General features: G+C 40.7%; 1 protein-coding gene across 2 annotated transcripts; it reads left to right on the top strand.

The window, feature by feature from the left end:
- Positions 1-602: 602 nt before the first annotated feature.
- On the top strand, positions 603-10,904 carry LOC306967785 (CCR4-NOT transcription complex subunit 9). Of its 2 annotated transcripts, XM_079562968.1 has the most exons (8): positions 607-929; positions 1,630-1,815; positions 2,479-2,594; positions 4,623-4,732; positions 4,847-4,956; positions 5,037-5,135; positions 8,255-8,346; positions 10,722-10,904. In XM_079562968.1, the coding sequence occupies exons 1-8, from the start codon at positions 912-914 to the stop codon at positions 10,888-10,890; spliced, it is 900 nt and encodes a 299-aa protein (XP_079419094.1). In that variant the 5' UTR covers positions 607-911; the 3' UTR covers positions 10,891-10,904. The 2 variants fall into 2 exon arrangements, with proteins under 2 accessions (XP_079419093.1, XP_079419094.1); XM_079562967.1 differs by having other exon boundaries at positions 603-929; positions 4,623-4,956.
- Positions 10,905-11,123: the final 219 nt, after the last annotated feature.

Below are 11,123 nucleotides of genomic sequence, written 5' to 3'. Positions count from 1 at the left end.
TGACAAGAAAGTGACAAAAACACCTGCTGGAAAAGCAACAAAAAAGTGATAAAACGTGGCAAAACATGACAAAAAACGACAAAACTGCAACAGAAAAGTGACACAAAAACGTGACGAAAACGCAACAAAAAACTGAAAGAAAAACAACAAAAAATGCGACAAATAGTAACAAACGTGGCCAAAATATAACAAAAAAGTGGCAAAAATGTGACGATGTGACGATCACTCTTAGCTTTCAAATGAGGCGTCAGTTCAGATGACATTCTTGCTCTCTAGTCGAGAAGCTTTTAGATTTGGGTAAAGCCGAACCAGAGAAAATGCGCTTGCCCGGTTTAGGCAGGGGATTAAGGGGTTAAAAGCTCGTACTTTCGGTGAAATTGAAGAAAATAAACATTGGATTTAAACAATTTCCTTTTTTCTGTCTTCGTTTACTCTTTTTTTTATTTTTTATTATTATGACACAATTTAAATAAAAATAGTTGATTTTCAGCTCTCTCATTCATAAACTGTTAATAAAAAATGAAAATAAAAATAAAAATCTAAAATAAAATACCATGTCAAAATCTCGTGAGATCGCTCACTATGTGTGTTGAGGCTAGCTCCAATGCTAGCTCCATTCTTTGGCGTTGACCAAAGTTTCAATGATTATTTCCTTTCCCTACCCCTACGGTGATCATTTTCATCAACGGGGTATTATTTTAGATATTTTTCAGGATGTTGCGCGTTCGTTTTTGTTGCTCGGACAAAGTGATATAGATGTATTTGAAAGTTTAGCGCGATCTAGCTGCTAGCATTGGCGGCTAACAGTATCTCCACCGTATACATACTGTATAAAGTTACTTATTTCGACTCTTCAACACAAGCACAAGGGTTTATTTTCCAGGCATTGCAGAGTTTAAATCCTGGAAATAATGCTGGCCACAGGAGCTGTAAGTGTTTACCCTATTCAAGATATTGCAGAATAATTTTCTGTATTTTGATGATGGGTCTAAAAACTGTTGAGATGATGTTATGGCACATTCTCGTGTGCATCTTTGAATCTATTTTTTAGTGTATACTTTCTTAACTTAACCTAACTAGATGTTGCCTTTCCTTTTGAAGCTTTCAAACATGTTTATTGGCACATACAAGCAATAGAGATAGGAAATTCCACAGTTACCATGGAGATCCGCCATCTTTGCAGCTGTTAGCATACATTTCCATTGACTAACATTAGCTAAAAACAGTATAAAAGTGGGGCAAAGCCGTGGAACAATTCCATTAGCTGCTGAGTTACTGGTGGTAAATACATCTAACTTTCTTTGGTGTCCAAGTGTTTTAATTTGAACAATAACAGTAATTTTAACTTTTAAAATCTCCCTTAGTTTACAATTGCTGCTAATCCCATAATGCTTAGCAATATGACATCACATTCCCAAACTCTATAGCAATACACCACTCTACTGTTTTGCAAAAGTCTGGAATGTGAAAAGAAAATTAAACACAGCAACAACAACATGTATATATGTTCTATAAAACTATAGATTCTGCTGAAAAATAGTTTCCCTCCCACAGTGGAGAAATTCAATAAAACTTCACTGCTGACTTTCCTGTGTTTTTTAAGCTGATGTTATTGCTTTACTTTTGCAGGCTGTGAGTAACGTGACAGCCCTGGCTCAGGTGGACCGGGAGAAGATTTACCAGTGGATCAATGAGCTGTCGAGTCCGGAGACGAGAGAGAACGCTTTACTGGAGCTGAGCAAGAAACGCGAGTCTGTGCCCGATCTGGCCCCCATGCTCTGGCACTCCTGTGGCACCATCGCTGCCCTTCTACAGGTGAGGGATTTGTAATGTTTAACCTCTGACCCCACGCCTGAACCGAGCGCATTTTCTCAAATCAAAAACCAAAATCTAAAACTGACTGGAGAGCAACAGTGTAATGCCTCATTTGAAGGCATTTTTGCCAAGTTTTTTTCTCTTTTCTCTGATGTTTTTGTCGATTTTTGTTGTTTTTTTATTGCTTTTTTTTCTATGAGTTTTTTATGCTTTTCCAGCATGCTCTTTTGTCACTATTTTGTTGTGTTTTTATGGATTTTTTGTTGCTTTTTCATCGCTTTTCTCATTGCTTTTTTTGTCACGTTTTTGTCACTTTTTATTTCAGTTTTTGTTAATTTTTCCTTTTTTTTATTGCGTTTCAGCTATGTTTTTGTCATTTGTTGTGGCTTTTTTGTTGCTTTTTCATAGTCACTTATTTGTCACTAGTTGTTGCTTTTCCAGCATGCTCTTTTGTCACTATTATGTTTGGTTTTATTATGGCTTTTTCATTGCTTTTTTTGTCACGATTTCGTCACTTTGTATGTCAGTTGTTGTAGGTTTTTTTTGGTAATTTTTTGTTGTTTTCTCATTGTTTTTTTGCATTCACAGTTTGGCCAGTTTTTCATATGCTTTCTAGGCACACACCCGAGCTAACTAATGTGTAAAATGTGTTGTGTTTGGCAGGAAATCGTGAACATTTACCCGTCTATAAACCCTCCCACTCTCACCGCCCATCAATCCAACAGAGTCTGCAATGCCCTGGCACTTCTACAATGTGTCGCTTCACATCCAGAAACAAGGTAAAGATGCAGTTTTAACCTCTTAACCCTCACCTTAAAGGGGCTAGATGCAAGTTTGCCATTTTGTACTCACTACTGCCACCTCAGGTTATACATGTAACTGCACCTTCTATATTAAGCTCATGCATGACGGCAATTCGGACCCGAAGTAACAACTTTTTGAGTGACGGTGCAGGATTTTAGTTGTGAATATAGTTGTAGGGACAGTGTCTGCTTCTTTAACGTGGGCTGGGAGTTTATTCCATTAAACCGGAGCTTGGTAGCTAAAGGCTCTGCCTCCTACAATGATTTTGGAGACTCGAGGAAACACTAGTAGCCCTGAGTTTTGAGAGCGGAGTCTCTGGTTGGCTGATATGGAATGATAGCATCTTGGAGATAGAGTGGAGCTAAACCCTTTATGGATTTAAATGTGAGGAGCAGGATTTTAAATTTGATTCTAAACTCAACAGGAAGCCAATGGAGAGACTTTAGCACAGGTGTGATGTGTTCTCTTCTCTCTGTCCGCGTTAACAATAGGTGTGTTTAAGAGGAAGTGCGCCTCGCCTCGATTCCAGATGAGACCAGGCGGTGGCGTCCGAGGGCGGAGAAAGGCGCCTCTAATCAAGTCAGACACATCTCAGCCCGAGAACAGAGAGGAGCCTCAGATCACGCAGCGTCTCGCGTTTGTTAGAAAGAGTTTGTGAATAAAACTATTGTTAAAGTTTGTGAACACATTTCTGCTTCTCCCACACACCAGACAGGCGCCCCATCACTATAGCTAAAATAATAGACTCTCCTCTTACAGTTTAGGATTAGAATAATAAACTTATGCTTATTTACATGTAGGCCATGTTGACCACACTGGCACTTTCTGTCAAATATGAAGCATTTCCGCAGATTTAAGTAGATCTTGGTGATGAGAAAAAAGGATGCAGGGGCTGCGGAGCGTCAGGGCAACACGCTTCTGATCTAATCACAACTCATATCCAATCATCTGTCAGTCCTCTGTCAGCGTACGTGTTTACAGCACTTCATTTCCCACAATCCCTTTGGCCTTTGTAGTTCAGGCAGCCGAGCGAGGCGGAGAAAAGCAACTTCGCTCGCCTACCCAAGGCGCTCCAGCCGCCTGGGTCTCACGAGAATACGGGCACCGTCGCACAGGTGGCGTCAGAGCGAGGCGGGGCCATCTTGGACACGAATCTGACCGGCCTGCACCGCTCGCCTGCAGCGCCTCGCTCATCTTAAACACACCTAATCTTGCAGCTGCATTTTTAACTAATTGAAAACTTTCAGGGAGCTTTTAGGACACGCTGCAAGCAGGCAGTCACAGTAGTCCAGCCTTGATGAAACGAATGCATGAATAAGTTTTTCTGATTCACTCTTAGATAGGATGTTTCGTCTTATAGCAATGTTGCGCAGGTGAAAGAGCGCTATTTTACAAGCCTGGTTTATATGTGTTTTAAAAGAGAGGTCTTGGTCAAACTCCAAGGTTTTTTACTGTAGAGCTCGTCGATATGCTAACGTTATCCAGGGAGATGATCTGTTGAGATAAAGACTCTCAGTAACATTTCTAAACTATGTTTAGTCCCTTTAACTGAGCACATTTCCTCCAGTTCAACTTTACCAACATCTAAAAGCTGCGTTTTTGTCGCATTTTTTAAAGCATTTTCGTCGTGTTTTTGTCTCTCTTTTGTCTTGTTTTTGCAGTTTTTTGTGGTTCTTTTGTGGCTCTTTCTTTGCTTTTTCATCACTTTTTTTTATCACGCTGTTGCCGCTTGTTTATTGTGTTTTTGCTGTTCATTTGTTGCTTTCTTTTTAATCACTTTTTTGGTTCTATTTTCACTCTCACCTTTGTCACTGTTTGGATGCTTTTTCCAAGAAGCTTTTAGAGTTGGGTAAAACCTAGCTGGAGAAATGAGAATAAAACTGACTTCCTATCGACTAAATCAAACTTGTTTTTTACGCTAAATAGCCCTGATGTTGTGTTGTTCTGCTTTGAAGATTTACTGTGGCTAATCCAGTGTTGTTCTTTTGTGCTTTGTTTTTTAGGTCAGCGTTCCTGGCTGCGCACATTCCTCTGTTCCTGTATCCATTCCTTCACACTGTGAGCAAAACGAGGCCTTTCGAGTATTTACGCCTAACAAGCCTTGGTGTCATAGGTACAACTTCTGTTATTACTCATCACTTTGATGGTACTTTAACAGTTTTGGTTTCTGGCATCGCTGGAATCAATGATTCCATGATGAACCAAATGTTGTGTATTTGTTTGACAGGAGCACTGGTCAAAACAGATGAACAAGAAGTGATCAACTTTCTCCTCACGACTGAAATCATCCCGCTGTGCCTGCGCATCATGGAGTCGGGCAGCGAGCTGTCGAAAACGGTAACACTTCTTTGCTTTTACTATTATTGAGACTAATGGTAAAAGTTGTAAACACTTCAACATGGTCCTGTCATTTGCAGGTGGCCACATTCATTCTGCAGAAGATCTTGTTGGATGACACTGGCCTGGCTTACATCTGTCAGACTTACGAGCGCTTCTCACATGTCGCCATGATCCTGGTAAGAAAGAAAACAAACAAAGAAATGTTTGTTTAAATGCCCTTATGTTATGCTTTTTGTGCTTTTACAACTACATTAGGCCTTTGCATTTTATATATTGTAATGTAAAATAACATTTACTTGTTATATGTAATTATACAGCCCCGATCAAAGGTTAAAGACCAGTTGAAAGATGGCAAAACAAATCTTTGTTGAAAACAACAATGAAATCAAAAGTTTAGGACCACATGCCTTTAACCTCTTAACCCACACTTTTTGAGCACATTTCTCCGGTTCGACTTGATCCACACACACACACACACACATTTTTGCCTTTTTAAATGTGGTCTGTAACAAAAGGTTGTCTTCAAATTAACCTTCATTGCTGAAGTCCAGGGCTCGACACTAACTTTTTTCATGACCGTCCCGACACCGTCCCGAAAACCATTTGGCATCGTCCCGAAATGGATGTGAACCGTCCCGAATTTTATAGAGCTCTCGCTCTTTTATAGGGAAGCATGCACACTCGCTTACATTAATATTAGGGCTGCAACTATTGATTATTTACATCAATTTGTCGAGTAATCAGATATGTATTGCATTTATATTGAAAAACTACATTTCATGACTTTAGAGCAGATTATAAAAGGAGAAAGGATTTTTCTGCTAGAAATAACATCATTTATTCTTAATTTCTTAGTTTGTCCCAAAAGCAGCAACATTTGACTCTCATTAAGAGACGCCTGTCCTTATGTCCATGACGAGGAGCGAGAGCAGCTTCAGAGTGTCTTTATAATATTCAGTACTTTTATTCTTATTCAAGTGAAGTAGGTCCTGACTGGAAACAGAATCTTGAAATGTTCTGCTGAAGCTCAGGTGATTCATTTCTTTCCCAGGATCTCAACCAGAGGGGTTTCCTAAAAGAGGAGAAACATTTTAAGTATTTTTGTCATAGTATTGCTATAGCAGGGAATAATGTGTCAGTGTTTATGGTTCATAAATGTATTTGTTGTGAGCAATGAAAGGATGGATATGAGAAATTTAAAGTACAGATGAAACAGTGTGACTGTTGGAGTTTTATTCTGCTTTTGAAATAGTGTGACCACCATAAATAGTTTAAACAGACCAGTGGGACAATTTGGCAGAACTTTGAAGTACAGAGGAATTAGTTTAGTTTTTTATAGATCAGGGTTTTTTTTTATCCCACTAAAAAAGACCAACCTTTTCATTATTACAACTTTTATAACACTGGGCGAGCAACAGATTGCAATATATTATTAAGCAGTTAAACACAAAAATCATGAGGGCTTCAGTGATAAAGTGGGACATGTTAAGCATGGAGGAGAACGACATGGCTCTGCAGTACAGCCAAAAGAGGGACTGGTGGTCACTCTACGTAAATCTGTGTGTGTTTTTTTTTTTTTTTTTAAATCGTAGATACAGCGTAAAGATATTTAGCGCAAACCACTTTGCAGCGACGGAGGAGTAGATACAGTAGGATGTAAAAGTCTGTGTTTGGTGAGGGGGGAAAGGAGAGAAGTTACCTTATCATGTCACACTTTGAAGTAACAGTGGATGAAAGCGTAGATCGTCCTGATGGTAAATCATCACTGATGCAGTTGTTAGTATTGTTGTGGCGGTAGCGGAGCGGGGGGAGCCGTGTCCTTTCGCCTCGCTAACCTTCGTCCTGTCTTCGCCTCTCGTTGCGGAGTTTCTTCTTGTTTGAGCCGTGTTTTGATGATAACAACAGCCTGGTTCTCTGCTCCGCTACCTGGCTCTGCCCGGCTACGAGTTTTAGCACAGCGAGCTCCGCTCTGATGTTTACAACCATAGTGCTGTGCTCTTCAGAAGCGGCCGTGCAGAAACAAGCGCCACTTAGTTCCGAGCGCGTAGGCGGCCCCGTTTCATACGGTTTTAATGAGAAATATTACTTAAGCAAATCATCGAAGCGGGAAAATATTATTCAAAGCATTTTACTAATCGAGTTCATCGATTTAATCGATGAATCATTGCAGCCCTAAAAATACATATATATTAAAAAGGCCTATCGTCCCGAGACCGTCCCGGGTAAGATCTCATCTCGTCCCGTGCATTTTTTTTTCCGTCCCCGGGACGACGGGACTACGTTAGTGTCGAGCCCTGCTGAAGTCATTTCAAAAATAGGTTGTGCTAAGTGCAAAAACTAACTTTCAGAATCAAAATTAAAATCCCACAGGTCCTAAACTTTTTATCAACTGCAAAACAGCCAATTTCAGTTTAATTGTTTTGCTGCATGTTGAAGGTTAAGATCCAACCATGCAAAATGCTAATTTTTGCCATTTTTCAACTGGTCTTAAAAGGATATTTCAGGGTTTTTGACATAGGGCCTCATTTCCTAGTTATCCGGAGTGTTGCTGATTTCTGGAGACATTATTTTTTTTGTAATTCATGCAGTCCTTATATTTGAAGAGCTACGCGGCGCTAGGCTAGTGCAAGGCTAGCGCATATGGTATCAGCTAGCCTGCATTAAAAACAGTCTGACCCGCTCCACAGAGCACCTGAGGCAAATCACTTATAACACCAGACTAACCATATAAATGTCTGTGTCCATAGAGTAATTTTAACCATTTTGCATTTAAAATACTTTATATTTGAGCAGCATCAGCTTCGTGGTTGTATAAGCTACGCAGTGGCGGAGTGATCTGCTAGAAAATAGTCCCTCAAAATGCGATCATTCATGTGATGCAAGGTCAGTTATATTCCAAAAATTATTCTATCGACATTTATAGCGTTATAAGTGATTTGCTTCAGGTGCACTGTGGGAGCGAGTCAGACTGTTTTTAATGCAGGCTAGCTGATACCATAGAAATGCGCTAGCCTTGCACTAGCCTAGCGCCATGTAACTCTTCAAATATAAGAACTGCATGAATTACAAAAACAATATCTCCAGAAATCAGCAACACTCTGGATAACTAGGAAGTGAGGCCCTATGTCAAAAATCCTGAAATATCCCTTTAAAGTTTTGATCGGGACTTTATCAAACGACAGCAAAGGACTCACTTCTTCCTTTTATACATCACTGACTAAAAACTGTCTCCATAACGACTTCATAAAAGTCTTGCCTCAGTGTAAAACCAATGCCCACATGTTATTTCCTTCAGGGTAAAATGGTGCTGCAGCTCTCCAAAGAACCCTCCGCTCGCCTCCTAAAACACGTCGTCCGCTGTTACCTGCGACTCTCCGATAATCTCAGGTACAACATCTGTTTCCATCGACTTCATTCATTCCAAAAGATCCATGTAATATATTATGAAAACACTAGAGGGAGCTATGAATAAGCAGTTTCAAACAAATGTCCTTGCAGGATTTGTTCATGGGTGAAATTAGGTGGTTAACATGATTAGCACATGAATAGATTATTTTTTTAATTAAAGCATTTCTAGAAAAGATACTGAATGAATCAACTCTTTATTAACATATCTTGTATTTTTATTTTGCTTTTAGATCTAGACCTGTCCTAGTTAGTGTTATTAAGTCCATTAGTGGAGCCTCTTGTGTTAATAATGCATATCAGGAGAGTGCACCTCACATTAGAAAAGCCTGAGCTCTTTCAGGAGAAGAGGCTTGTATAGTTTTAACGACTGTGGCTGATTGCACTTTAGTTGTTGAAGTTCAAAGAGGGAGTGGACGTTTCAAAGGCGAGTTCTGTGTTTTGTTTTCTGTGAATGAAGTAGAAAAGTGAGTCACGCATCTGTAGCTGTTTAAAAGCATTTCCATTTACCTTTAACACTGATACATATGTCTGCTAAAAGCATTGTAACAAGACAAGAGTTAATGAATAATGAATGATGTTTAGTGAGGCTGAGATAACTCCTCGTTTCACACTGAGGTACAAGTTTAAGGTCAAGAAGTTTTCTGTTCTCCCTGTGTCCCCCTTCCACCGAAAACATATACAATAGTCCTCTCAGTCCTTTTAATCATAACACTCCTAGTAAAACTTATACAGGGTGGGGTGTGGAAACATCCTTTTTTGACATTTATTTTTAAAGATTTTTGAAAAGAATGTATTTTAAATGTCAGCCTCTATTGTCAATACACTTATTCACTCCTCAAGCACGTTGACCGTATATTATCAGTTTGGGTTCGGATGTTGTTCTGTAGTTCTTCCGGGGCCTTTGATCGTCAGGGATTTGAGATAACACACTGGTGCCAGTTCACATCCTCCCTCAGGCAGATCATTCGCTTTCAGCCAATGGGCGAGGAAGGTGCTTCTCTATGGTCCTCATGGCAGGGAGCTGACATTGCTGCGACACCATCCCCTAATGGCCAGGGGCGACTCTATTAGATACTTAGTAAACAGGATTCCAATTCACCTTATTCCGCCCCGCCCACTTTTGCCACTTTGTTCTCGGCACTTCCGTTGTCCAAACACTTCCGGTCGAGCGCGAAGCCCGTTCATTTTAACGGAGGCCGAGGTAAAATATTCTCCGCTCAAATCTGATGTTTAGTCGATTGATTTGTGTAAAATGGCCAATGTTCATTTGCACCAACATGTCAACACTGCACCGTTTCTCAGTGCGGCCGAAAAACGGCTTTGTTTTCGTGTAGTGACTGATTTTATCTGGACTTCTCCAGTCCCATGTTAACACATAGGAGAAAAGGGGCGGGTACAATTCATGGCGGCACCCACGCGAGCCTCCGGAATAAGGTGAATACAAGCGATCACGATGTCGTCACATCCGTTGGCCGTGGTAGGCATTTTACGTTTTCATCTTTGATAAAAATGTTATTAAAATCCTATGATCGGCAAAAACAATGTTCATAAAGAGGGCATTGCTTCTCTTGTTCTGTAACAGATCATCACTTTATAAAACCGAGTTAGAGACCTGGATGCATCAGCTGTTGCCGACCATTCACCAAAACATCGGGCAAAAATTGCGGAAGTAAACAATAACAGCGATCGCTCGTATGGGGACTTTACACCTCCCCAAAACAGCTTAAAAGCACAGCTCCAAATAGTTTATTTTTCTCTATATTTCTCTGTGGCCCATGTGATGTTGATTTGACAGGTCCTAGAGCACTGTGGAGGCTTGTAGCCGGTCCATCTGCCCCGTGGGGAGGAAAATACATAATTTTAACATTTTAAAACTCCGTATAGTGACTTTACGGAACATTCTGGGTAGGAAGGTGCGCCAGGTTATTTCCACAAAACAATCGGGACCATGTATGTTCAATCAATCAATCAATGGTTTTGTCAGGCAATGAAACAGAGCAGTAAATATGACAATGTAACGTTCAGGCGAATTAAGTGTCCAGGCAAACATAATGTCCAAATAAGCATCGGTAGCAGGTGTCGACGAGCGGCGTAGATGTCCCCTGTCCTTAGACTCACCAGCACAGTGAGGAAAAACTCAAAAACCCAGGGGGAAAAAGAGAAACCTTGGGGAGAACCACCTCCATGAACGGACAGCCCCTCCTCAACATCACCACTTGCTTTTCAAAAAAGGAAGTTCCCAAACACCCCCCGGTATTTTGGCCTATTTAGTGGGTGAAAATGTAACCCAGTACAGCTTCTAAGATTAAAGAGGTGCAAATCTGGTCGTACTTATGTATTTTTTCTCCCTGCAGAGCCAGAGAAGCCCTGCGCCAGTGCCTGCCGGACCAGCTCAAAGACTCCACCTTCGCCCAGGTTTTAAAAGACGACACGACCACAAAGAGGTGGCTCGCTCAGCTGGTCAAAAACCTCCAGGAGGGACAGGTCACGGACGCCAGAGGGATCCCGCTCGCGCCGCAATAAAAGAACTCTGTCAAAAGTGCATCGGAGTCAGAATGTTTTCCCTGTTTTTAGTAGTTTATCCTGGAAGGAGCTGCGAGACGTCATTTTCAACAGAGACTCGAATGTCATGTCAGTGTGGGACTTACAGACGCAAAGTAAACCGTTTTTAATATGTCAGGAGCCGTGACATCAGAGAGAAGACTGAAATACTCAAAAATCATCAAGTGGTTAGTTCTCTTTCCACACAAAATGAA

Source organism: Gobius niger, assembly GCF_951799975.1.
Source record: "Gobius niger genome assembly, chromosome: 9".
In the NCBI taxonomy this organism is placed as follows: domain Eukaryota; kingdom Metazoa; phylum Chordata; class Actinopteri; order Gobiiformes; family Gobiidae; genus Gobius; species Gobius niger.
Note: the sequence above shows the minus strand (reverse complement) of the source record. Positions and strands in the feature narration are given on the sequence as shown.

Coding starts and splice junctions, on each gene's coding strand:
- LOC306967785 (XM_079562967.1), top strand. Junction 1,816..2,478: donor CCATCGCTGCCCTTCTACAG/GTGAGGGATTTG, acceptor TGTGTTTGGCAG/GAAATCGTGAACATTTACCC. Junction 2,595..4,622: donor GCTTCACATCCAGAAACAAG/GTAAAGATGCAG, acceptor TTTGTTTTTTAG/GTCAGCGTTCCTGGCTGCGC.